The following is a 25,189-nucleotide window of genomic DNA, read 5'->3' as shown; positions in this document are numbered from 1 at the left end:
AAACCTCGTACTATTCAAACAAGGCCTAATCCTTGGTGAAACATACCACTGTGCACACCTATTGATAAGCTGATCTGGTCGTTCCCTTGTTTACACAGCCGACAAAGTCCTTTGGGAAGGAGGGAGTGAGGGGGAATCGGAAGCAGTGCTGGCTGCAGCTCAAGGTGGAAACCCTTCCGCTGTCCTGACAACCAGAGACAGGGACTGACTTTAAATATATCAACCAGACAGGAACCAGATACGATCTGACATTTAGGACCTCTGGTCTAATACCTCTGTGGTTGTGGTAACACAGGTTTGAATTCCTCAAGAGCCAGATGAAGTCCTTTGAAACAAGATGATGTGTTTTTCTCAGACTGTCCCCAAGCAGGATGTGCCAGGCTGGTCCTGGCAGCCCTTTCACCAGAGAACAAGGAGCTGAAGTGCCTCCTCTGACAAAGACAGACCTTCTTAGCCACAGCACTACCAAAGAAATTAGTCTTCCCCTATCTAAAGGGGAAAAGCAGTCTATTAGCTCCACATTACTCAGCTGGGAAGTACAGTAATTTCAAGAATTATGTTTAAGAGTTCTGTTCAGCTGTGGGAATACAACATGCCAGTAACCATCAGGTCTGCTGCCGAAGCAGCTGCCGGGGCAGGGCTGGACACCGGCCACCGCTTTCCACAGTTACCTCACTGTTTAATGATTGCTCCGCTGGAACGCCAGACGTTGGAGGGGAAGGGAAAGGCAGAGCCTGGAAAAGTCATTTGCATCGTGGCTTCCTTATGAAGCCAAGAAGGTTGTTAAAGAAATTGTTAAGACCTGAGATGTGAATCTGCAAAAGTGACCAAGTGTTGAAGCAAAGCGCTGCTGCCCTCTCTGGTGCCGGGGCGGTTCTGTGAGGGTGGTGGGATTAGTGCTCTGCAGTGGGTTGTGCTCTGTGACACCTCTGCTGCCGTGGGGAAGATGGAGACAGTGTACAAATCCACCAGAAATGGCTGGAAAGTTTCTTTAAAGCCCCTGTGGGCAGAAGTACTTTTTCAGAAGTACAGAAAACTATTATTAGTTGGGTTTTTTCCCCGCAACTTGACTGATTTAGTAGACTGCTTTCATGCTGATTCAGCCACGTATAAAAGTGTCAAATCATAGCCACATAAGGAGGCTTTAATGAAAACGTTCAATTTTAATTACTGAAAGTGTCTTGAGAGCAATGCCATAATTGTTTCTTGATAGTTCTAGTTGATTTGCCTTCTTAAAAAGCATAATAGGAGAAGGAAACAGTGGGGCTAACACATTCTTGTCTTTCAAATCCTGAATCATTCGTCCCTGAAAGTGGTCTCACAGGACTGGAAATTTGTTCCTTGAAATCCTGTCTGAGGTCTTGGTCTGTAGACTTGCAGGGAAATAGCTTTCACTTCATTTTTCAGTCCTCTTCTGGGTACCTGATTCTCACTGATGCTGAGTGAAGGCAAATTCAAATAAAATCAGAGTTTATTCATGTTTCTCTGTATCAGGTCCACCTCTATTTATTATTCAACCTGCAGTGAAGATAATTATCAGAAATGGACACAGAAGTTGTAAACCACATTTTCAGGTGGAGTGTATTAGTGCAGCTCCCCTGTGGTGAAGTGTGTGGTCAGTGGAGCTCTGCCAGTTCACACTGGTAGGGAATTGGGCTTCATTATCATCCCCAAATCTGTAGGAGTAGTTCAGTAATCCAGGATTACTTTGACATTTTTTATGAGTTTAATAGACATTAATGTTTGATTGACAACTTCAAATTGACATGTTAGAAGAAAAATGCATAAACTAAAACCATCTGCATCGAATTACAATGCAACTGTTGTAATTTTTGTCATTAATTGGTTATGAAAACCAGACTTGTAAGATAACTTCCTCAACCTTTCTTGTGTTCATAACTTTTTCACCCTGTGGATAAAACAAAGGAAAAGGTCTTGGAGGTAGAAAAATTAATCTGTATCTCTAGATGCACAACATACCAATCCTATTCTGATCTCTAAAAAATGTACTCTTGTTGAAAAGGCTTTTTGTAGTGCTATGCTGTTGTCTGTTCAATAATTCTGTAGTGTTGTGCTGTAAATAACAGCCACTTGATTGAGACTGAAGAGAGAACATTGTGAAGATTTAGTTGTCTTTAACAGTACATGCACTTTTGTTTTTATCAAAGTTAATATACCTAAGTAGCATCACTGTGTCATAAATAACATTTTACAGGAGTTCATAGTTAGGAACAAGCTGGAACAAGAGAGCAGGATAACAGAGTATGTTCACACAGTCGCCCAACTACTACAGGTCCATCCAGTATATCTTTGTTGTACATTTTTTGTCCAGACAACTGTTCACTGCAGAATTTCGTATTTTAGGAGATTAACATCATGATTTTCAATGATGGAAGATCCCTGTTTTGCTAGTGTTAAAATTCCAGAGAAAAAAATTATGCCTGGCAGGTGCTGTGAGTAGCAATTGTCATTCTAGGCCTTTGGCAAAATTTGTAGCAGTTTTGTTTAATACTGTTTTCTCAAACTCGCTAGAGAATTTCTGTTGTATAACACTGTGTTTGATACTGTTTAAAACAATGTCATGTACCCAGCACTAGAGAGAAGCAACATAAGAATCCAGTCCTAAGATTAGAAAAGCATTAGAAAAGGCAAGAGTTTGACTACTGGAAACATGGAGTATTTTACATAACACATCACATATGACTAGGTCAAGTAGTTGCAGGAACCAGTATTACATATAAAACTGTTCTGTTGCTGTTAAGTGTCTCACTGTAGATCTCAATAAAAAAGGCACATAAATCTTAGGGGTGGTTCTGCTGCTGGAGCTCGGTGGGGTGGCTGGAGCAGGGGCTGGGAGCTGCTGACTTTGCTCCTGCAAAGTTATTCCAAACATTTTTCTCCGAACTACACGGGGGTAAAAAAAATAAGAAAGCGACCCAACAGACCTGGATGGAAGTATTATCTGTCCTACTTTACCCATGCACACAAATGTTTTGAATGTGTTTATCTGTTCCTTGCAGGGGGAAGAGACTAAAGCACTGACTCTCGTCCTCCATCGTGACTCTGGCTCTCTTGGATTTAATATTATTGGTGGCCGACCGTGCGTGGTATGTTAATTGTTAAAATATGTTTGCCCTTTCCAGTTGGGAAAAGCATGTAGGTCAACACTTAGAGGAAAAATGTTGCTGACAAGCATTTGCTTCTCTTGTGATTCTCTCAGAGCAGATCTCATACTGGGATTTGTGTCGGATATCTGTGAACTCCACTGCCTTTTCTCTCGCAGCGTGTTTATTCCTGCATCTCATCACAGCCAGCAGGACTAATATTGGTGCAATGTCCCTCCCAAATTGATGAGACCCGTGGTGTGTCTCTCAGACCATATTGCTATGAGGATTATGAGTTGAGGTCCCACAGCTTTAGGCCCTTTCATTAAAAAAACCCACGTTATTTACTCTGTCTTCCACCAGAGGTTCAGCAGCCCCCCTGTGCAGGTGAAGGGATGTAACTCAAACAACCTACTTTTGAATTCTATGATTTCAGCAGATGTTTCCTGCACCATACACTCACTAATGTATTTTTTCTGGATGCCTGTTGGCTGGAGCTGCTGCATATGACTTTAATTAGTTCAAGGAGTGGATTATACCTTGTCCTAGTAATTTAGAAAGTATTCAGAACTACTTCTTGACTGCTCAGAAATCTGACATTAATTACGATTTATTCCTAGTGAATTCACTTGAAAGTTATTCTTTACAGTTAGAGTTTTTCAATTTTCTGAGACATTGTTCTGCATTGGTAGAAGACAGTGACACAATACACAGGAGTATGAAAATACCTTCTTAGATATAAATTGTTTTCTTGGTTTATTTTTAAATCTCCAGAGAAAGAGCCGTGCAACTAAAAATAAAAATGCAGTGTTGTCTTATGTTTGATGTGCAAACAGGCTGTGTCTCACTGGATTTTACATTGAGAATAATTGTAATGACAATTACTACTGAGCTGGCCTAAGTCAGAGGAAAATGATTATCACACAACTAATTTACCTAATGGGAGTCCCTCCCTGGTTGTTTAATCTTTCGAAACGGGAGTATCAGGTGTTCTCATTAGCACAGAGTGATTCCATATTAAGACATCAATAAGAACATTTCTTTCAAATTACAGGCGCTGCTGTGACACGGACGGGCTTTAGCTGAGGCAAAATCAGAGTTGGTTTGGGATAATAATGTGGTTTTCTTTTCATCCTTAAAGGACAATCAAGATGGTTCGTCGAGCGAAGGAATTTTTGTATCGAAAATAGTCGACACAGGGCCTGCTGCTAAGGAAGGAGGGCTGCAGATTCATGACAGGATTATTGAGGTATGTGGACACACTGTCTTTTAATAGTGCAAGGCCTTCAAATGGCATATTTGGTGTGGGTTTGGGAGAAATGTACCGTGGTAAACACTGTCTAGGAGATATGTCTGTTAAAACATGCTTGACTTGGTGCAGTGCTGACCTCCATGGCTTTAGGTATAGTTCTTACCTAAATATAGAAACCAGATTATGGATGGTATGTGCGTGTCCTGACTTTCTGAGGAGCTAGCATCTATCTGGTATGCCATAGATAGTTCTTTTTTAAGCTATTGGAAACTTGTAAGTTATTTAGTTAAAACCATATGTGAAATATCTGTGGTGTGAACCACGATATTATTTTTCTAAGTATTTCCAAGTTTTGAAAAGTCAGAAAAAATTCGGCCCTGCAATTTCTGTCTGGTTTATTATAAACCTAAAGTTACTGCCTTAATGTTGCTTGTAAGTTCTTACATTACTCAGATTGCAGTCTGAATTTCTTCTCATTTTGCCAGAGTCTTGACCTCAATAAAAAGTCCTTCCTGTGAAAGAGATGGTTGCATGAAACGTTTCTCACAATTTGCAGTGAGCAGATTTCTTTGTTGGGGGGACAGAGTAAGAAAAAGGTTAGTTTTGATGAAACAAAATGCAGCTGACGGTGAGTCAGTTCCCATTGTTTAGCATTTTGCAGTTAAGAAAAAGTATTCCTCACTGTCTTATTTTTGTAGGCTGGAGAAACTTTGAGAGTCTATTGTTCAAAAAGATAAGTGTGGTGTTTGTTGCCAAGGATATCATGGAACAGCCAGTTTCTCTAAGTAATGGAATTCCATTGCTCTTATGTTTTGCAAATGAGCAATAAACAGCTGTTAAGGATTTTCTGTTGGCAGGGGACAAAGTGTATTTGCCTTTTTCTGTACTGTTATGGTAAATTGTATTCACAATTTAGTAGGGATATAAAATATTAATTAAGTTTCTTCATATGGGAAAGAATGGAGCCACGGTAGCAGAACTATAAAAAGATAAGAAGCTGAGCTGTGAAATGATCCAGAGTTGCTTAAACTATATATATGATGTAACATAATTGCAGAAAGGTCTGGACAGTTTTGTGAGAACTGTGTGATTTTGTTTGAACTGAAAATTTTCCCATAAGCCCGAATTTCCCCACGGCGGATTTGGAAAGCTGACATCCGTTTGTGAAGGAGTGCTCAGTCACATAAACCAAACAACCCTATGAAAACCAAAACTTTGTAAGATCAGATACCCCAAGGTTGGGAAATGTCCTGGTCTCTCCATGCAAGCCCAGTTCAGTCTCCTGGAGCACCAACCCTGTAATCCATCAGCATTTGCACTCGTGGTGTTTGTCTGTGGAAGTCACCCATGGCACAGGGAGCAAGGGCAACCAACCTTTTTTCCCCCTACCAAAATCTACCCACAGTTGCTCCCTCTTTACTGCTTTTTATTTTTCATAGACCCATATGATGGTTTGGGTTGGAAGAGACCTTAAAGTTCATCTCATTCCAACCCCCTGCCATGGGCAGGGACACCTTCCACCACACCAGGTTGCTCAGAGCCCAGTCTCCTTCTTTTTTTATTCTCTCCTAACTGCTCCAGTTGCTCCCTGAGTTTAGCATTTGGCAGCTTTAGTGCTGGCCAGGTTCAGGACCTAAATCCAGCTCTGCTGGAAGCAAACTAAAGACTGAGAGGGAGATGGGAGAGGACAGGCTGGGTGAGCTTTCCTGCTGTGCCTCTTGGCTGTGTCCCCTCCCTGAGCAGAGCCAGGCCTGTGGGAGCAGTGTTTGTGCAAGGTCTTTTCCACAGTTCAAGTTACATTTCCACATAAGAGAAAAGCCCAGAATAAAGACATTAGAGCAGTTTGTTGCATTAATAACACGCCAAGGGTAGCAAGAACCCGTGTGTTGACATGAGTTGATGTGTGTTGACAACTCTTGTTGTGCTGACCACAAACTCATTGTCATATTCACTCTTCTCACCTCTAAATATATACAAAAGGCTGATGAAAATTGAGCACATTGTTTCCCAAGAGTTGGCTTTGGGTGCCTCCACATCAGCATCTCGGTTTGGATCAGGAATGTCCTGTTGAAGGAAGTCTCTGAGTGGTGCCTGGCTAATGCAGTTTGACTCCCATTGTGGAGCAGTCTCCAAGTGTGTTAATTGGACTCCTTTTTAGATAAAATTAATTGATTTCATGCACCCCAACCACTACAGGCATCCAGTTCACAGCACTAGACTCCGGTGCTCTCATACACATATTGTGGAGATCAGCTCCTGAAAAAAGCTCTTTCATCCTGTATTCTCTGCAATTTATATTTAGCACACTATGTCTAACCTTAGTTTGGGTTAAGGAAAAAGGAGATTCCTCCTGCATCAAGGCATCTCAGCAAGCTTTATCATACTTATGGTCTGATTATCTTAGATAACTCAAATTCCCCATCAGCTGCGTAGTTGAACACTAGGTAGGGTCCAGTGAGAGTGGCCTTCTAGAGGCTTTTTTTTTTTTTTAATAACTTTCACACTGCCAAAGTTTTGATTTGGCAGTTTGGCTGAAAAATCATTTACAGATGTAGCTGTAACTAGCAGGACACAGCTGGAGGACTTGGAACTTGGCACAGCATAGAGCATCCTAGTGGGTCACATTTGCTTTCAAAAGCTTAAAAAATGGTAAAGAAAGATGATAACTTAAATTTTTAGGACTGCATTTAACTATCTAGAACTTCTTTGCCGTGTTCATTCAATATTAAGGTTTTATGTGTCATCAGCATGATTTTAAATAGACTCTTTCAGAAAGAATTCTTATTCCAATATAAGCTGCTGAGCATAACATCTCCCAAATTAATTCCAGCATCCATCACAGAGAATTTACAATGAAATAAAACATGAATCATTTGATTTCCTTTTGGAAAATGTTTCTTTGCTGCAGATCTTCTGGTGGATGTGTTTTGGAGCACATATCAAATGAGAGTGTCATTTCTCATTTTCAGAACTGCCACAACATTTCTAATTACTGAGCAGGGATTAGACAGTGTAAAATACAGACACATATATGGTACTGCTCATAGCTGATAGCAATTTGTTGATGTTTGCTTGCAAATTCCATCCCCTGACAAACTGATTCAGAGATAAACTTGGAATCATTTCAGAGATAATTTTTCTAACGTTTTCCTTATGTAATTTGGATTTCTTGTTCTACGTTTTTAGAAGGTTAAATACAAAGTTAATCAGGTTTAAGAACTGACTTGAATTGTCTGTAAAAGCAGTTTTTTGGCCCTTTCTGTGTCACTGAAATAAGTAATGCCACTGTGAAGTATATGTTTCTACTGCTAAATGATGCACATCAAGATGAATGTTCCATGGTCTGTGCTACTCAGTCATCAGAGCAGTGTATAACAAATACAGAGAAATAGCCTTTTTCCTTGTATTTTGCTTTACAGAATCTGTTAAATAATGATATTTAGTGCTTACATGGGACTATGAAGATCATGTTATAGCTATTAATGGCTTAATAATTTCCCCTCACTGTTTAATAATATCCTCACTGTGTAAACAGGTAATCTGAGGCATAGAGGAAAATGAATTCTAAAGTTCTTTTCAGGTTAAGGTTAAAGACTTGGATCTTTTTGTAACTTCTCTACGTAAACTAAAGAACTAAAGCTTCTTACGTGTACCTGTTTTCAGATCTTTCACAATTACTTTAGGGTTGAGGAAGTTGTGATTCTGGGAGATTTCCTCTGCTTTGACCACACATTTTTCATGCACTTCTGCATTCAAAGCAAGCAGCTGATTTCATGCAGGACTAGTGATTTACTGAAGTATTGTTTCAGATGTTCCATAGCAAATTGCCACGTTAAAAACATGCTGAAACTATTGATTTTTCTGCAAAGGAATTACTGTTCTCAGAGATTTCATTTTTGTCAGGGTAACAAAATGGTCCTAATTTCCTCTCTTACCAGAAGTTGGTTCAGGTCCCAGCCATGAATGCCTCTACACAGCTGCTTGGCATTTCTTAAGACAAAATTAGATTTTCAGAGTTTTTATTTTTAAGCACATCAGCTCTGAAAGATTATAAATTAAATATGGCATTCTCTTCTCACTAACTAGTAAACTTGTTTGTTTAGCTCCAGGACTGCTTGGAAAGAAGGAGGCTTTTGAAACACGGGCTGCTCACCACCTTAAAAAGTTTTTAAGCACAATTAGGGTACTGTTGAGGTAGTATAAACTGTCACAGCTTTGCTGAAACCTGGAGGATTTATGCCATCTGGGACTCGCCCGGTGTTTCATGCTGCTCACAGGAAGGATCATTAGTTTAGGAGTTGAGAACACGTCTTAGTGCATTTGATTGATTTTCCCCAAAGCACACTCATGTGCTACAAATTACAAGCTGCTTTTCCAGGACGTGGATTTCTTCACAGATTACACAGAAGAACAATGAAACGTTTTAGGGAATCTTCCACTGTGGATGTGCAAACAGAACTTGCCATTTGCTGCCATTTTTCCATTTTTCACTCTGCAGCGAGGGAGCTGTTTTGGCAGAGCCACTTTGGGCTCGCAGGGGGAGGTTAGGTGGCTTTCAGCAAAATTAATTTGGTAGCTGTGTTAACAGTGTAGCCTCTGACAAGTGGGATCAGCACAGAGCAAGTCCATCAGCCACAGAGGAATGGCAAGACAGGACACTGACAGGAGCGTGGTGTACCTTTCCCTGCCAGTGACACATCCATCTGCTGCTGAGGCAAGGATGGCTCTAAAATTGAGTGAATGAATAAAAGAAGAAACATTCCTTGTGGTCTGTTGGTGCGTGATGGGTCTAGTTTTTCCACCAGACTGAGTCTGTGGGCTGAAAGGGCTCAGTGTCTTGCTGCTCTGGCTGCGCTGTCAGTACACACTCGTCCCACCCTGTGTGCCCCATTCACTTATCACCACTCACAGGCAGCTCACAGGAAACTTCCACAAAGAATCAGTAAATAAAATTATTAACTGAACACAGCCTTAAACTTCTGATTTGCTGGTAGGAACTTTTTAAAATTATGTCAGCTTTAGTGGGATAAACCTAAGCCTATAGCTGCTGGCAGGACACTTAGTGCCAGCGCTAGCTGGACTCTGGCAAGCAAATAGATTAAACAGAACTTTTTCATTGTCATGAATGGAAAAGTTCAGCTCTGCAAACAAGATTTACTGTGCAGCTACATACGCTTAGGAATTAATTTTCTAGAAGAAAACATTTTCAGACAGTGACTTAAAATTGGCTGTTCAAGTTCCTGCCAGGACACGCAAGCACATGAGAGTATTTGTGGAGAGTGAACACGACAGGGCAGTGAGTGCAGCTCCAGCAGAGTCAGCTCTTTTTGGAGTTTATGCTCACAGAAAACTTTCCAAGCCCTTTGTCCCTATCTGTTAATGGTGTCTTACAAAGCACCATCGTGCCTGTGCTAAAACATAGATCCCACAGCTCGGTCAAAAGGGAATAATAATAATAACCTTAAGAGGAAAATGTAAATGAAAACAGTTGGGCTTGGTTATCACTGCATTTTTTCCTCTCATAAATTTATTCCCCTGATTTCATACCAGCACTGCAGTCTGAGCTGTGGCAGGGAGGTGAAAAGCAGAGGATGAGCCAGAGTACAAACCGAAGAGGTACAACAGGATTTTTACACTAAATACTGTAATGTTGTTCTTCCCACAAACAAAAAAAAAAAAATAAATCACATGGAATAAAAATATAAATGTTGCAAACAAAGAAATAGTGTTTTTAGTATTAATGACATATAGTTTCTGCCTCTTCACTGATCAGTAGACTGCAGAGCTCAGGTTATGAGCACATTTCATGCTGGAACTTTGAAAAGGTCCTGCGTGAGTTCCCCTCAAATTTCCACACCTCCTTAGCCATTCCTTCTAATAGAAGCCCACAGCATGTTGACCCTCTGTGTAATGTGGGCATTCTGAATCTGTGGAAGCTCAGAATATTGTTCTCAAGGGCGTGCTGAATGAAAAAGAGGTAATTAAATCATCAAAAAAAGCTCTCTTAAACTCAGGAATAGATCCCTTATGTGTAACGCTTCTTAATGGGATTATGGTGTAGAGCCCCTTCTCCCCTGCACACAGTCCTTTACCTGCATTTTGCTCTGCTCTTGCTTTCTTTGCTGACACAGTCTGCTTTAAAACAACCTGTATCAGTCTTTAGGGCACATGAAATGTGTCCTGTAAAACCTTCAGTGCTTTCAAGATAAGGGCCTTGACAGCTGTGCACAGATCAGGAAAAGAGCTGCCACTACTGGAATTAGGAGGAATATCACTTTTCTTGAAAGGTATGTTTATATTTGTGAAGAAGCTGCCTCTGAACAGTGCAGATCTTTAGCCCAACCCAGAAGACAAGTGCTGCTGGGGTGTCCCAGGTACTCAGGGACCCTTCACACAGCCCTGCCCTGCTCACACTGAATTTGGGGGGGAATAGTTTAACTGTAGGATTTTGTCCTTAAGGGTTCCTGCAGGATGGCTGCAGTCATTCCAGTTTCACACAAACTACTTAGAAGTTATTTGAACAGAGGGGTTAAGAGCCTGTTGTGGGAATTGGTCTCATTTGGAGACTCTTGCAGTGGTGAGTCCCACACCTGCACAGACCTGCCCATGGTTCCTGGAGCTGCTCAGCTTTCCTCAACATTTGTTTCATGTGTGACTTTGCTGCTGTGCCTTGGCACTTCCACCCTTCAGCACTTTCTCCTGACAGCCCCATTATCCATTTTCCTCTCCTGTTGCTCTCACCCACTGCTCTCTCCTGACACTTGTACCCTAGAGAAACCTTTGACGTCCCTACCATGGGGAAACATCTCCCGAGGGTGGAAGCCCAGGCTGCTCTGCCGTTGGGAGCTGGGCTGTAGCACCCCCAGTTCTTGAAGAGAAGTTAAATAATGTTCATGTTTGTGTTGGAACCGCAGTTAAACAGGAAATTGCTCTTGAGTAAAAGGAGAAGTGATTATGAGGAAAATGCTTTCCAGGTCAGGGTCTCTTGCATCAGATTTTTCACGACTATAGGGATGGAAAAAGGGAGAGAAAAATCCTACTGATGCATTGCTTTAAAACACATTGAAAATCACAGATTTTTTAGAATATACCCTGCCTCTAGGAGTTCTTTCTCTTTGGTTGACTTTTTTGGGACCACAAGAAACAGGACTGGAAGGAAATGCAAACTGCTGTGATAATTTCCAGTCGAATCTCACATGAAGCAAGGGACTCACTCCATTGACTCCTGTATTGCTGATCCCAGAGCTCATGAATTCCCTCCATTATCCCTCAGCTGTGTTTACCATTTTCTGCTAAACCAATCCTTGCTAATTATCTGTGTAAACCAGCTATCAGTGGGTGCCTCCCCTGCCCTGTGCAAAGCAAAAAGAGATTGTTCCCTCCTCCCAGCACTGTGGTGGAAGGTTGTTCCAAGCCTTGTGTGGCACCATGGCTATGACACTGGTGATAAAGAAAAATAGAAACCACTTAAAAATCCATATTTTGTTTCTTAGGAATTATTACTCTTTCAAACAAGTGAAAAATAGCTGTTTCCTTCTCTGCAGCTAATCAGAGAGAAACGTGTCAGACTCCAAACAAATGCTTTTTTTAAGGGATGCTCGTTGAGCATATAACAATGGGACAATTTAATCTTTTCACATGTGGTACAATTCCTTGCATTTTAAATCATCTCCTGTTCAGTTTTCCAAATTTCAAGCCAAACCATTATGATTAACTGTTGGATTTTATTTTTAGATTTTTGAACAGCGATGAGTCTTTTTAGAGAAAACACACAGAATGTCCTATCAACTATTTTCACACATTTTATATCATAATTGGGCAATCAGGCACAATCATCCTTAATTTAGTACATATGTGGTACATTTCCATGCCAATTGGGTTAAAGACATGCATGAAGTAAGTGCAAATTAACTGACAAAAAGAGCAAGCTCAGACCATCGCTATTCAAAAGGCACTTGAGTCACATTTGCATAACTCTTCATTTGGAATTAAAAATTTAATTTGTTCAGCAAGTGTGAAAAATGCCAAATGTGTGAGAATGACCAAATCTGCCTGGGGATCCCAAATCCTGAGCCTGCAGCTCAGCCCTGGTTCATTCTGGTGGAGGGATTTGTCTTCAGAGCAAGAGAAATGGAACACAGAGTCACTTTTAGTTGCTGGTATTTGTAGTTTTAATGGCAATTAAGGTCTTGCTGCTTGTTAGTAAACAGATATATTTTGGTATGGGGGGAGTTGTTTGTTTATTTAAAATTGCTGAATGTGAGTTTATGATGAGTCATTAAACAGGAAAACATGAAAAATGAGAGTGCTCAATTCGAAGTTTATCAAATTTACTACAGCAAATTCTATAGCAATAATTGCTTTAGATTCATATTCTCCTTCAGACATAAGGCTTTTTCCTTTGCCTAATTAATTAATTCTTTACATTTTGAAAAATTGGAAACCATTCACAATTAACTGCAGTTCTGGGCTTTAAACACTGAGAGGTGACAATTTATCAGGGTTAGGAAATTAATTCCAACATTGTTGACTGTTGCTTTACTTTATGCATGTTTTGTTAAATTTAAAAACAATATAACTTGACTATTTTATGTTCCACTACAAAGTGCAACTACAGGACTTGTAAAGTTTTTAGACTCTCATAAATACAAATGGTACTGGTCTGACAACAATAGCAGTTGAAAAATTTTGCTTCACCACTGGGGCTTTTAAATTAAAACAGTGTTTTGCTTTTCATATGCATTTTAGTATCCAGAGTAAATTTGTATTATGTTGGCTTTCACGTAATGGTGTAACATCTTTAAAGAAGCTTCTATCTGTAAAGTCTTGTTTCTCTAAAGTGAATTTCCCTCTGAAGGGGAAATTTGAGTTTTAAAGACTGGGGGGGGGGGGGGATGTTACATCAAAAAATGAGAGTTGAGGATTTGTTAGGGGTGCAGGAGGAGTGATAGAGATGGGCTGTGTGGGTAGAGCACTTGGTGGAGACAAACATCCCATCCCTGTGTACATGCCAGGAGACTTCCCTTCTGTGACAGGCCAGATGAGTCCTAGTCCCAAATAACTCAAATGGTGCAAGTGTCTTATATGCAACTTAAATTATGCATTAAGTGTACCTCAGTTACAAGAAGCAGGTGGAAAAAGAGTCAGAGTATGGAAAACAATATCGTTTGTTGGTGCAAGTCTCTTTTTTATAGTCTAATAAAGCCTGGTATTAAAATAACCTTTTTTAAAAAAAATATATATAATTTATACAGCCTCTATTGTAGGACTTGACCTGTGGATCTCAGGAATAGCCTCCCTGCAGCAGACTGGTCCCATATGCCCTTTTACACTGACACAGTTATCATCCATAACCCCAGTGTGGCATCCACAGCTTAATTATATGCTCCATTAATTTTGCAGCACAAAATTAATCCTGTTGGAACAGAGATTAGATGACATATGAAGAGCCATGTCTGGTCTCTTTAGTGTGGTGAATTTTATCTGATAGTGTTTGCATTTATTGTTTCTTTTCTTTGCCATCATCCACACAACTCAGAAGCACCAAAAACGTGCAGTGCTGAAAAGCAAGGAACTGCTTTGGTGACTGAGCCTGGCTCAGGATCCAGTTTAATTTCAAAGACATGAGCCACAGGTGCTCAGTCCTGGAAGTTGAACGAGTAGAGTAAAATCTCTGGATGTTTCAGGGGATCATGGAGTGGCTGAGGTTGGAGAGGACCTTTGGAGAGCAGCTGGTCCAGCCCCCTGCTCACAGCAGGGTCAGCTAAAGCTGTACCTGGGGCCACGTGTCTTCCCTGGGTGAATAAAAGCTCATACACATGGAGCATTTGAATAGTCCTTTTGGGCTGAGCACGAATTTGAGCTGAAAACTAGTAAATATTATACATGTGTTTGATTGATTGGATGAATATGAGAAAGAAACCAGCAACAGGAAGGGAGAGGGAAAATGTTTCCTGAATCATTTGGGGGATGGGTGGGGGAAATAAAAAAAGAACTTTTTAGGTTTTTTTTTTTTTCTTCTTCTCTCCATTCTGCAGGCCTCCCGGCTCAGGAAGATTTAGTTTATTTCTTAAAAGGTCTTGCTTATAAAGCAGACCTTTTTCTGGCTCTGGCCAGCTCTAATAAAAATTAGCAGTAACTTTAGCAGCTGCCATACCACATGACTGCTTGGAATTGCATAACTTCTTTTTCCTCCTGAAGAAACACACAGAGATCATCTGATCTCCACCCTTGCAGCATTCTCCAAAGTGGTTTTCTCTAACTTGATTTCTAAACAGAAACCTTTTTCTCCTTTCTTTTAACAAACCTCTCTTCTTAAGCCCAAAATCTGACAGCAAATGGTGAGGGCTGCAGGCAGAGCTTTCATGAGTTAAGTGAATAAGGTGATTATTTGTATTTTTGCTACCTCAAAGTCTGTTACTGTTTATCAATAAAAAGCCAAGAGAAAAGGATAATATTTAAGATAATCAAGAAAATATTTTATGGCTGAAATTGTGGTTGTTTTTTTTCTGGGAGCTTGGTTTTGGATGGAGGTGCTTTGTGGTTTGTCAAGGAAAAGGTCACAGTGGGAAAGGCAAGGCTTCCATGGCCATACCACATGTAAACTGGACAGAGACTGTTGGCTCAGACTGGGTCCTGTCTGGAAATCCCAAAGTACTGAACCTGCTCACCAAACAGAGTGGATGGAAGTTCAAATGATCAAATTATTCTACCTCTGTGGCATGTGGAGATGCACCATTGCTCCCTGGCTAATTGTGTTTCCCTCTAGCAAGAAAGGAAGTTTATCATCTTTGCCAGAACCTAAAACCAAATAACTGTCCAGTGCTTTTTTCTGATGCAAATTCCTTACAAAGAAAAATTGGGAGACCCCGTATATTTTTGTCTCCCTCGTAGTTCACTTAGAATTTGTTCATGTTTTGTAAGTCTCAAAGAAATCTCCTGTCTATAGTTAGGAAGAATTCTTATATGATTGAAAGTTCTTCGAAAAATAAAAAAAAAAGGTGTGTCAGACTCTTCAAAGCTTAGTTCATCCCAAATCCAAACAAACAAAAGCCAGGTAATAACATCACAGAATTTTCAGGGTCAGGTTGGACGGGGCTTGGAGCAGCCTGGGCTAGTGGAAGGTGTCCCTGCCCATGGCAGGGAGTGAGATGAGATGGTCTCTAAGGTCCCTTCCAAACCATTCTGTGGTTCTGTGAGGTGTTGCAGAAAAAATGAACCTATTGGCACACAGGGAAGCCCTGGGAGTGGCACCTCTTGGGGCCACTGTCACTGCCTTGCACACAGCTGGATTCCCATACTTGGGTTGAGCCAGTTGTCTTAGCCACACTAAAACTGGAATAAAATTTGAATTTATATAATTCTCACTCTTGCATTTTACCATTTTCCCTGCCAGTAGTACACCCCTTTTCCTGCTAGTTTGTCAAGAATCCCTGACTCCCATTTTGAAGTAAAGGTTTGGCCCCTTGGATGCTGGAGATGGAAGGGGAACTGGCCTCTCCAGCTGCCTGTGCAGTGGTGAGCATCAAACCACGTGGAACAGAATGCACTGAGCTGTCTTCAGCTGCAGTTACAGCTCATAAGTGTCCTGCTAGCAACTCTTGTTTTAATTTTAAAAGTTCACACAGCCAGCTCTGCGACTCCTTCCTGTATTTGAAGGAGCCAGTACATACCAATGCACTTTTTTCTTTTTTTAATATAACCTTTCACTGTTTTCCCTTCATTTTGGCCTCTCTCTTTCCTCTTAAAAGCTTTGTAGGCAGTTTCCTCTGCAGCAGGGGAGTTGGTGACTGTTTCTATTACAAACCTTTCTCTAGCAACGAGAACCTTCTCCTTCAGTTTTTAGCCAGTTTTACCTCCTGCTGCTAATTAAAACGTTCTCTCTCTCTCCCTCTCCTTCTAAGTTTACCAGAAAGCAAGACAGTTTGCCCAGTTTGTGGCTGTCTCTTTGCAGAAGGCATTTGAGACTTGCAGAGCAGCTGATGTTAAAAGCAAGTTATAAAGCCAGGAAGGAGCAAGGGTGTCAGAGAAAGCAGTAGGTAACATTTTAGCCTCCAGCACATCTCCAGGCTTTACAGGCTATTAAAAGCTACTTTCACTGGGCTGACACTGCATTTCAGTTCATTTTCCCAGCTTGCCTTCCCCAGAGTCTGCTGTGGTTCTTTGTTAGACACCTGAACTCATTAGATTAACAAGAAACATTTTATTGATGTGTCTCAGGGAGGAGTTGGGAGGCTGAGAAGATGCTGGGAAGTTTCTTTTTGGGATTAAATGGATTTCATGCGTAATCTAAGGGAAAAGCATCGTGCCTCCCAGCCCTGCAGATCTGAGCACTGTTTGCCCCTTTTTCAGACTTTCTGCTTGGTCTGAATGCTGTGCTATAATTTGAATAGATTTATAGAACAAAGGAACCAGAATCCCACCGTCAGAACTAAGATGATACACTTGTCACTGACTTTGTCCCTTTTATGCCAAATAACTAAAAATAATTTGCTTTCCATCGGTTTATTCCATTGCCTGAGGTTCTGTTCAGCATGAACAAGGATTGCAGACACTGGCTCTTGGTACTTTTTTGCTTCTGATTGCAAAGATTTAATTCCCCTCCTTTAGAAATCTTTGAAAAAAAAAACCTAAGCCCAAAAGCTTTTAACTGCTTAGCAAGTGTTTTCCTGCACTTTCAGGAAGAAATGCAATTATCATGGCTGCTTCAAGGGAGTTGTCAATGAAGCGATAAACCATGGCAGAATTTACTTATCCTTGCAGAAGAATGCAAATTAAGGCTATAAATGGAGGTCTTGGGAAAGGTCTTGACCGCTTTTTGCCACCAGACTAATAATCACTCCAAGTCATTCATATTCTCAGGCAATCAGGTGATGTACTTGGTGTTTTGCAGGGGGAAAAAGGACTGTGAAAGTGAGAGTGTAAGTGAAACATGCTCTTATAGCTATCCTTCATGTGTTAATCAGTTGTTAACCACAAACCACAATATTTCAAACCATGCAAATTTCCTTTCTCAAAGGAAATCGCCTTGGATAAGCAAGTGGCCAAGGATAGTGGGATGGTGTTTTAAAAGTTGGTAAAAATGGAAAGATAAATCCTGACCTGAAGTAATGAGCATAGCTCTGATTAATTTGATATCTGTCAGGACAGAAATCCCATCTCCCTGAAATCAGCAGGGAGGATTTCACTGAGGGAGTTTGTGGGAATTGATGGCCACATTCATAAAATCTGTTCCAATCTAATGATAACAGATAAATTTAGAACAATTTGTTGTAACTATTATTGGAGGTTCCATACAAGCCTGTGGTGTGATCTGTAGGTGAGCAGGAATCCCTGGGGATAAAGCTGCCCCATAAGCTGTCTATCACAGAGGGAAACTTAAGGATGTTGTCTGTGTTCAAGCTAAGTATGGAATTAGTTTAACTAAAGCCAAAGGAGCTACTTATTTGCTGGAAGTTAAATATATGCATTAGATAAACAAAAACTGGGGTCTTAGGTATTGCTGAATGAGTGTCAAAGTCTATAAGCATGTAAAAATAATCTATACATGTCAAATCCACTGATCTATGACAGACACAAATTCCTTTTCCATTTCCTTTGACTGGGTAAAACCTTAGTCATCAGAGAATCCAAATTGTGGTATTTGACACTTGAGAAGAATTACATGGAAAACAATGGCACGTTTTTAGTTCAAGTTTCCCACTTCGTAACAACACAGTTGTTTTAAACAGCTCGACTTCTGCTTCCTTCAGTTCCTAAAATCCACATTTCCAACTGCTTTTATTCTCCCAGCAAACCATATTTATGACAGGAGATAGTGAACCACCATGTGTTATGTTGCTGCTATGGATTACTACATATATTCTGTTTAAGAAAATGAAATGCAACATTAACTTTCTGTTTGAAAATGGAAAAATGCTGGGTTATTTTTTTCCCTTTTCAGAATATTCCCACTATTTTTGTTACAATGCATTCATTTTCTATTCCTGATTTTAAACCTGAATTTCTACCTTTAATTTCAGAGTAGATTTAGGCTTGGAACCTGTAGTAATGACTTTGCAACCGAAACACACTGACTTCTACCTCCCCTTATGATTTAAAGAGATCAGACTTGGGTTATTGTCAAGCATCCAAGTTATTTAAAATTACTTCGCCCTGAATGTAAATTTTTTTGTGTGTCATGATCTAACTAGATTTATTCTATTCAAGTTTATAGTTCAGCTCCACAGTTAAGTGTTTTCTTTTGGTTGGATGTACAAATTCAACAAATTCTAGATCAAGGGCGATTCTAAAGCTCCAGTTTATTGTTGTTGTTCTCTCCCAGCCATTACTTTGTCCATCATTTAAATTGCCTTTGGATTAAAGTATTCTGTTATATCAAAACACGTGGCATTTTAGGCATTAAGAGCACTGAGCGTATCTTTGGATCACAAATGGGTCTGATTTTTGTTTTTCTTTATCCTGTACTGTGTCAGACAGAGGATTTCCTACCGTTGTTTGGGAAAAGAAAGCTGGAGTTGGAAAGGAAAGCATAAAACTGATTGCTTGGTGGTTTAGTGTTACAGACCACCTACCCTGAGAGGGCTGAGAGTGGGGCCTAATTGAAATTCTGAAAGAGGAAAAAGCCATAGCCCAGCAACAAACAAATAGGGAGAACTTAGTGGAAAATCAGAGGAACAATAAAATGTCATTCCATTTTGTTTGCAGTTTGGCACTTGGAATGGCTTTACGTGGAAGAAAATAGAAAGCAAAAGGAGCCACTTAGGGGAAAGTCATTAGACACATTTAAAGACTTCCTAGTCAGATCTAATATAATTTTATACACTTAAATGCCTTATTTTAAAAGCTGTGTATATTCTGATGTTGTTTTACATAATTCCTTTATTGTGCAGTTAAAAGAGGGGGAAGTAAATAAATATGTAAGGAAGGGAAAGAAAATAAAGCATGCATCTCTCCAGAAGCAGATTTTTAGAGAGGAAAGAAAAAGGCAAGATTTTTATAATTCTTTTGGGACTTCAGCAAGCAATTTATCTAGAAAGTATTTATTTTTTATACAATCTGGAAGTTAGTGAGAAACTATAGATGTATCTTTTACTGCACACAATTTAAAAAAATACATTTTTAGTCCTCCCTGTAACACTTGAAAACACTTCTTCAGTTTAAGTCTAAAAGTCAGGTTTGCACTAATTATTAATTGTTATTTATAGGGTGTTCAATGACAGTATTAAACAATTATGGAAAGATTAACAGAAATTGAACAAATTAATGCAGAGGGGTAGGAACTGGGATCTTTAAACTGAAGACATCAGTGCAAACACATCAGGAGATGTGCTAATATGTGCAAAGACCAGTCCTGCAGAGAAGTCAGTGGTCAAATACCTGATACCAGTGAACACTGTGCAGGTACCACTGTTACAGCCAAATCAGGGGAAGGCAGCTGCTCTGCTGTTGAAAGGAATGAAGTTGAACTTAAAAACTCACTTCTGGATGAAACATTTACCTAACTTTATTCAAAATCACCCATAAATAAATTGGTTTACTTTGGGGCATTGTATACAGTACATTCTATACCTGTCTGATTAAGGAGCAGCTTTATCCCCAGGGATTCCTGCTCACCTACAGGTTGTAGTATAGGCTTGCATGGGACTTCCAATAATAGTTATAAAAAACTCTTCTGTGGGATCATTTCTTAAGATCGCTTTTTTTGCTGTCCAGGAGGATTTTGAACAGTAACAGAAATTTTCCCAAAGTAAGAGAATCTGATTGCAGAACTACAGATTGTTGTGGACCACTAAACTCAAGGCACAGTCAGTTTAGTTTGATTTAGTGTAAAGTGCAAAAACTTGAAATGACAAAGAAATTAAAAAGCTGTCAAGTGAAGTTTAAGTTTGCTCAGAATATTTTCCAGAGACAACAGCTACACCTCACTGCTGTTTGTCTGGCTGCTCAGCTTCCATGATAACATTGTGTAGGAATTTAGAAGGGGGCTAAAACCTTGTATTCCCAAACACATTTATCTTGGTCTCAGTCACTCGGGAATCCAACAGCACAAGTGTAGAGGCCAAGTGGACACATCCTCGTTGGTGTAACAGCCAGTTCCCATGTGCTGCAAGTCAGCAAGAAGTGAGAGTGTTCTTGCCTTGGTAACCCTGAGGGGGATGGAATTTTGGTTGTGATCCCCTCTTTTGGGGTGAGTGTGAATCGATCTATTGTTTTGTGGGAGAACAGCTGCAGGGGACACGAGGGAAGTTTGCAGGAGAAAGGAAAAGCTGATTTTTCTTCAGGGTAGAACTGAAAGGTTTCTTGGTAAACAGATGTTCCTGTAGTGGCTGTTTTCTGCAGTACAATCAGCCTGGAAAGGCTCAGAAGTTCAATGAAGCAAAGTGATGCCCGGTCCATTTTAAAAGGCACCAGGGCAAGCTTCTCACCTCACACACTTGAACCAAAGTAAGGTTTCAGTTATAAATCAAAAAGGCCATTTCTCCTCTATCAGTAAAGCAAGAATTCCACAGGAGCAGCTGCCAGGCCACTGTGAAGGCTGACACTCACTTTCCTTTCCAGGTGGGGACTGTTATTGTTTCAAACACCCCTTTTAAGAGACCCCTTTCATAGAGCCCTAGGATGTGGAAAGACACTGGAAACTATTTTGAATCCTTACAACAGGTGGTTAGAGTCAAACTGCAGTACATAAAAGCTGTAGTCTTTCCAAGGTTTTCATTTTAGCTGCATGAATTATTCCTTATTTAGCGAGACAGGAGTTTCAGTAAGTTGTGCACCTCATTTCTGTATGCTTTTTATAATAAGCACTCAGGGCAAGTGTGATTTCTTTTCTTTCTGCTTCAAAATGCACGTGAGCAAACAAACATCTCTCATATGTGGTGGGAGCACAATAACCAGATGTCTTGTTTAGCCTTTAAAATATTCTTGTTCAAGCCCACGAATGAAAGTTTTTTCCACTTTAAAGATGTTTGACTTGTGTTTAGTCTGTTAAAGGATTCCTGACATAGAGCTGGATGAGCCTTCATGTCATACAACGAGATACAGACTGTTCTCAAGGTCCTACATGAATTTTCTCACTTGCATTGAATTAATACCAATTTCTTTCAGGGCCTATGACTTTCCAAGGTTTGCCCCCATGTCTGTTGTCTTTATTGTTCCTCTGGGCTAGATTTGGGCCCCATGACCCAGTAAGACCCCAGCTATTGGCTAAAAATTTAATTAAGGTGGCCCTCAGCTCTGCAGTGTCTGCATCTCCATTTCTATTTCTTACAGGAATATAAGACTATACTCTAAGAAACAGGTATCAGAAGTTGTCACGTGTGAAGAGGTTTCATGGCTCTTTCCTGCAGTGCTCACTGGCAGTTCTGAAACCCAGAGTGTGCAAGTCTGAAACCCTTATCAAAAAAGAGTTGTGCTTATTTATAAAAGTAATAGTTCACACACAAGTGCCTTCACAGAGTATTTTCAGCTCTACAAACCTTCCCTGCTGCAGTCAGCACAGAGTCATATCAGTTCTACTTTCTCCAGTGCTAGAAAAGGAAAATGCTCAAATACTGGTAATAACAAGAACCTACTAAAATTAATTGTGTTACTGCTACCAGTACTAAATGGAGAAATTCAGTGAGTGGGATGAATGGAGCAGAACAGACTTTAGCAGCAGAAGGTAAATAACACAATTTTACATAAGGATCAAAGTTTTACAACTGGCTTGTTATTTCTGACAACTGTTTCGTTGGGATAAAGAGCATTTGCTCTTTCCATTTCTGGCTTTCTCACATCCTCAGAACAGCTCATGGCCTGGAGGAAGTGCTAAGAGATAGCTTTGTATTAATGCCACTGGGGCATCTGAGGGGTTATTTACTTATTCAGCTCTCACAGCAGAAGCCCAAGGTTTATTTAAGCAGCTCACCAGATAGAAAATGAGGCTGCCTGTTAAGGTAGGGGCTCGTGTTGGCTTCAGTGAGCCTATTTCACACATCATAATCAGACAGCACCAGTATTTCTGTGCTTGCACTGGGGAGGGGAGGCACCTTCTGCCCTACTTAACCTCTAACCCACAGCATAAAAGTTACATGAGGTCCAAGGCTGTGGGTCATCTTTTATTTCTATTACTCCTGTAGTGCCTGGGGACCCTCCCAGAAATCCAATCCCCATTGACAGTAGTGTTCATCTCCAACAAAGTGCAGTATAAATACTCAAAAATGTACAGGAGGCCAAAGACAAGAAGGGTTGTGTCGTCATTGTTGCCAGACAGCTGATGCACAGGAGCTTCATTTACCAACTTCATGGCTAAGCCAGGTGTGAGACCCCGACCTTTAATCCATGGAGTGACTCAGCCACAAAGGCAGCAGCTTCCCTGGGGGTGAGTAAACCCAGACAATTGTAATCCTCAGCTCTTCATTGTTTTAGTGCTGCTCCTTACTCCTGGGTACACAGGGAAGTTTGTGGTGGCTTTGCTGTGCCTTTGTCTAGACCGAGATTTAGGTAGATAATACTAAAAATTCAACATGACACTTTTAGCAAGATACTGCATCTATTATTATATGCTGAACTGATATGGGGAAAAATTAGGGAAGCATCACTTTCGATGTGACCAACTGAGTCAATACTAAAGTATATCACACCTACATTACCTTTTTCTGGTTATACTGGACCAGACTAGCAAACCAGTTCTAACAGAATTGGAGTCAATGGAGTTATGGCATAGTATAAAGCAACAGAAAAATGATGAGATAGAAAATTAGGGAAAATAATACTTTGTTTATAACAGAGTGCTTTGTAGGATTTTACTAATCCTCTAAATATAAATCAGTTACCTTGAGAGATAGAAAACTGTAAGAGGTCTGAGACAAATAGGAACCTTTTTAGAAAAGTCCTGAAAACAAATATTTAAATTGTTAAAATACTTCTCGAGCCATAACTACAGCACCTGCAGTTTTGTACTATTCTATTAAGAAGCTATACCTACATTTTCATGGTAAATGGGAAGCATCCATAAGAGTAATAACAGCTGCCTAAAATTCCAGTTGTAATAAAAATCAGTTTATCCATGAAGTATGTATTTAATTATAGTTTGCTGTATTTGACTGTTTCTAACAATTAATAATACTCCTTTAAAAAAGGGCAAAACATGCATCAGTTAGAGATAGAGAAAGCATTTATTCTGTGTATACCTAAGATTCCCAGAGGGAGATTTGGGCGTTCAAGGAATGCAGGGTGGGGTGGACTGTGGCTTCCCTTCAGCCCTTGCTGTAGATTAGCCCCAAATTGCTGTTTCTGCTGCCATTTTTAGTGATTTGGTATCAGCAGCTCCAGACTCTTCTGAGATAAGGCAGGGCCATGTGAGTTCTGCAGGGTTCCCATTCTGGGGCAGGACTATATCAGTCTGGCAGCTGTTCTTTGATGGGGAAGGTATGTGACAGTTCAGGGCAGCTCCAACAAATGGCACCAGCTCCTGAAAAATGGGCTTTGACAGAACTGCCCCCAAAAGGCTGTTTGTTTAAGGGCTCCAGTCTTGGGCATGACATTTGTGCTGAAACCAGTGTGAAATGAAATAACATTAACATGTTTTCAAGAAATATATGTGGGGGTCTTTAGTAAACACTAAACCATTGCCCCGTAAGGAGCTGTTGATGTACGTAATCTATAGGACTGACACGTTATTGCTGTTTTAACCAAAGATAGTTCAGTCCCAGAGGGGGTAGTATTTATAGAGGAGAAAATGGCTTGTAGAGGAGTGATAAATGCTGGCTAAAATGCAGATGAGCCTGCAGCTCATAACCAGTCCACACATTCTGGGACACTAATTCTGGAGAGCAGAAAAATTAAGATCCAGACCAGACATTCTTCACAAGCCCAGGAGTCACTAAATCAGTGTGTAACTCTCAGGCCATCTCAGTGCTGTACATGTAATAGGGATTTTCAGATTCAGAAGAAACCATTATTTCAGATGAATTTTTCCATGGGCCATATTCTCCATTATCTTGTCCCCTGTGTGATTGTTTTATTTAATGTGAATGGTGTGTGAAATACTGTTTTCTCACTGATTTCACACTCACTGTAATTTAAATATGACTGGACAGGGTACAGGGTAGGAAGGAGACCCAGTGTAGGTAGAATTTTGTGCAGAGAAAAGATGCTCATTAATTTCCTGCTTCCTGTCTCTGGATTGTCTCCTCACTTCACACTCTTGTCTCCCCACCAAACCCCCATGCTTCCCATCCACGCTGTTTTCCAGCGTAGGAAATGTTGTTAAACAGAGTTTTGACTTGTCACTAACTAGAAAAGGCTGCACCTTTCCATTTCATTTCACCCAAAACTATTAGACAGTCATTGAACAGGCAGCTGAGGTACCAAATTCAGATTAAAGCTTTGGGGTTTATTTCCCCAGAGTGCTGAAGTCTTCACTCTCAGGATGATTTTGGCTCAATATATTTCCACACAGCGCTTGGTGAACACAGAGTGCACATGCAGGAAGTTACTGTGGCTTTGCTGAGATAGGGAGATTCATTAAGTAACTTATAGTAACAGAACTGGTTTTAGTTGTATCTCCAGCTCCTAAATTCCAGCGAGGAGTTTTATAATCTGGTGGTATCAGCCCTTTCAAGCCCAGGCTTAGCAAAGATTGTGCACTTGGTCTCCAAGGGAAAACAGCACAAGTGTTCCCAGGCTTGAAATAAACACATTTCAACTTAGGGACATGACTTATAACCTACAAATCTATAACTGGCATAAGATAGATGAAAGAGAGATGTTTGTGCTTTGTTAGAAAGTATTGATTTGTGTCTACACAGTTGCAGATTTGCTGTAAAACTATGATGCAATTATGTGACAG

The 25,189-nt window shown here is 40.3% G+C and overlaps 1 protein-coding gene across 1 annotated transcript in view; it reads left to right on the top strand.

Annotated features, from left to right (window-relative positions):
• PDZRN3 (PDZ domain containing ring finger 3) overlaps positions 1-25,189 on the top strand; it is a 136,484-nt gene that overhangs the window by 3,621 nt on the left and 107,674 nt on the right. Inside the window, exons 2-3 of the mRNA XM_027640326.1 lie at positions 3,021-3,107; positions 4,246-4,353. Coding sequence (XP_027496127.1) covers positions 3,021-3,107; positions 4,246-4,353 — 195 coding nt within the window. The remainder of the gene's footprint in view (positions 1-3,020; positions 3,108-4,245; positions 4,354-25,189) is intronic.

This window comes from Corapipo altera, unplaced genomic scaffold, assembly GCF_003945725.1.
Source record: "Corapipo altera isolate COAL_440 unplaced genomic scaffold, ASM394572v1 55, whole genome shotgun sequence".
Classification (NCBI taxonomy): Eukaryota; Metazoa; Chordata; class Aves; order Passeriformes; family Pipridae; genus Corapipo; species Corapipo altera.
The sequence above is the reverse complement of the archived record's forward strand: the minus strand, read 5'-3'. Positions and strand labels throughout refer to the sequence as shown.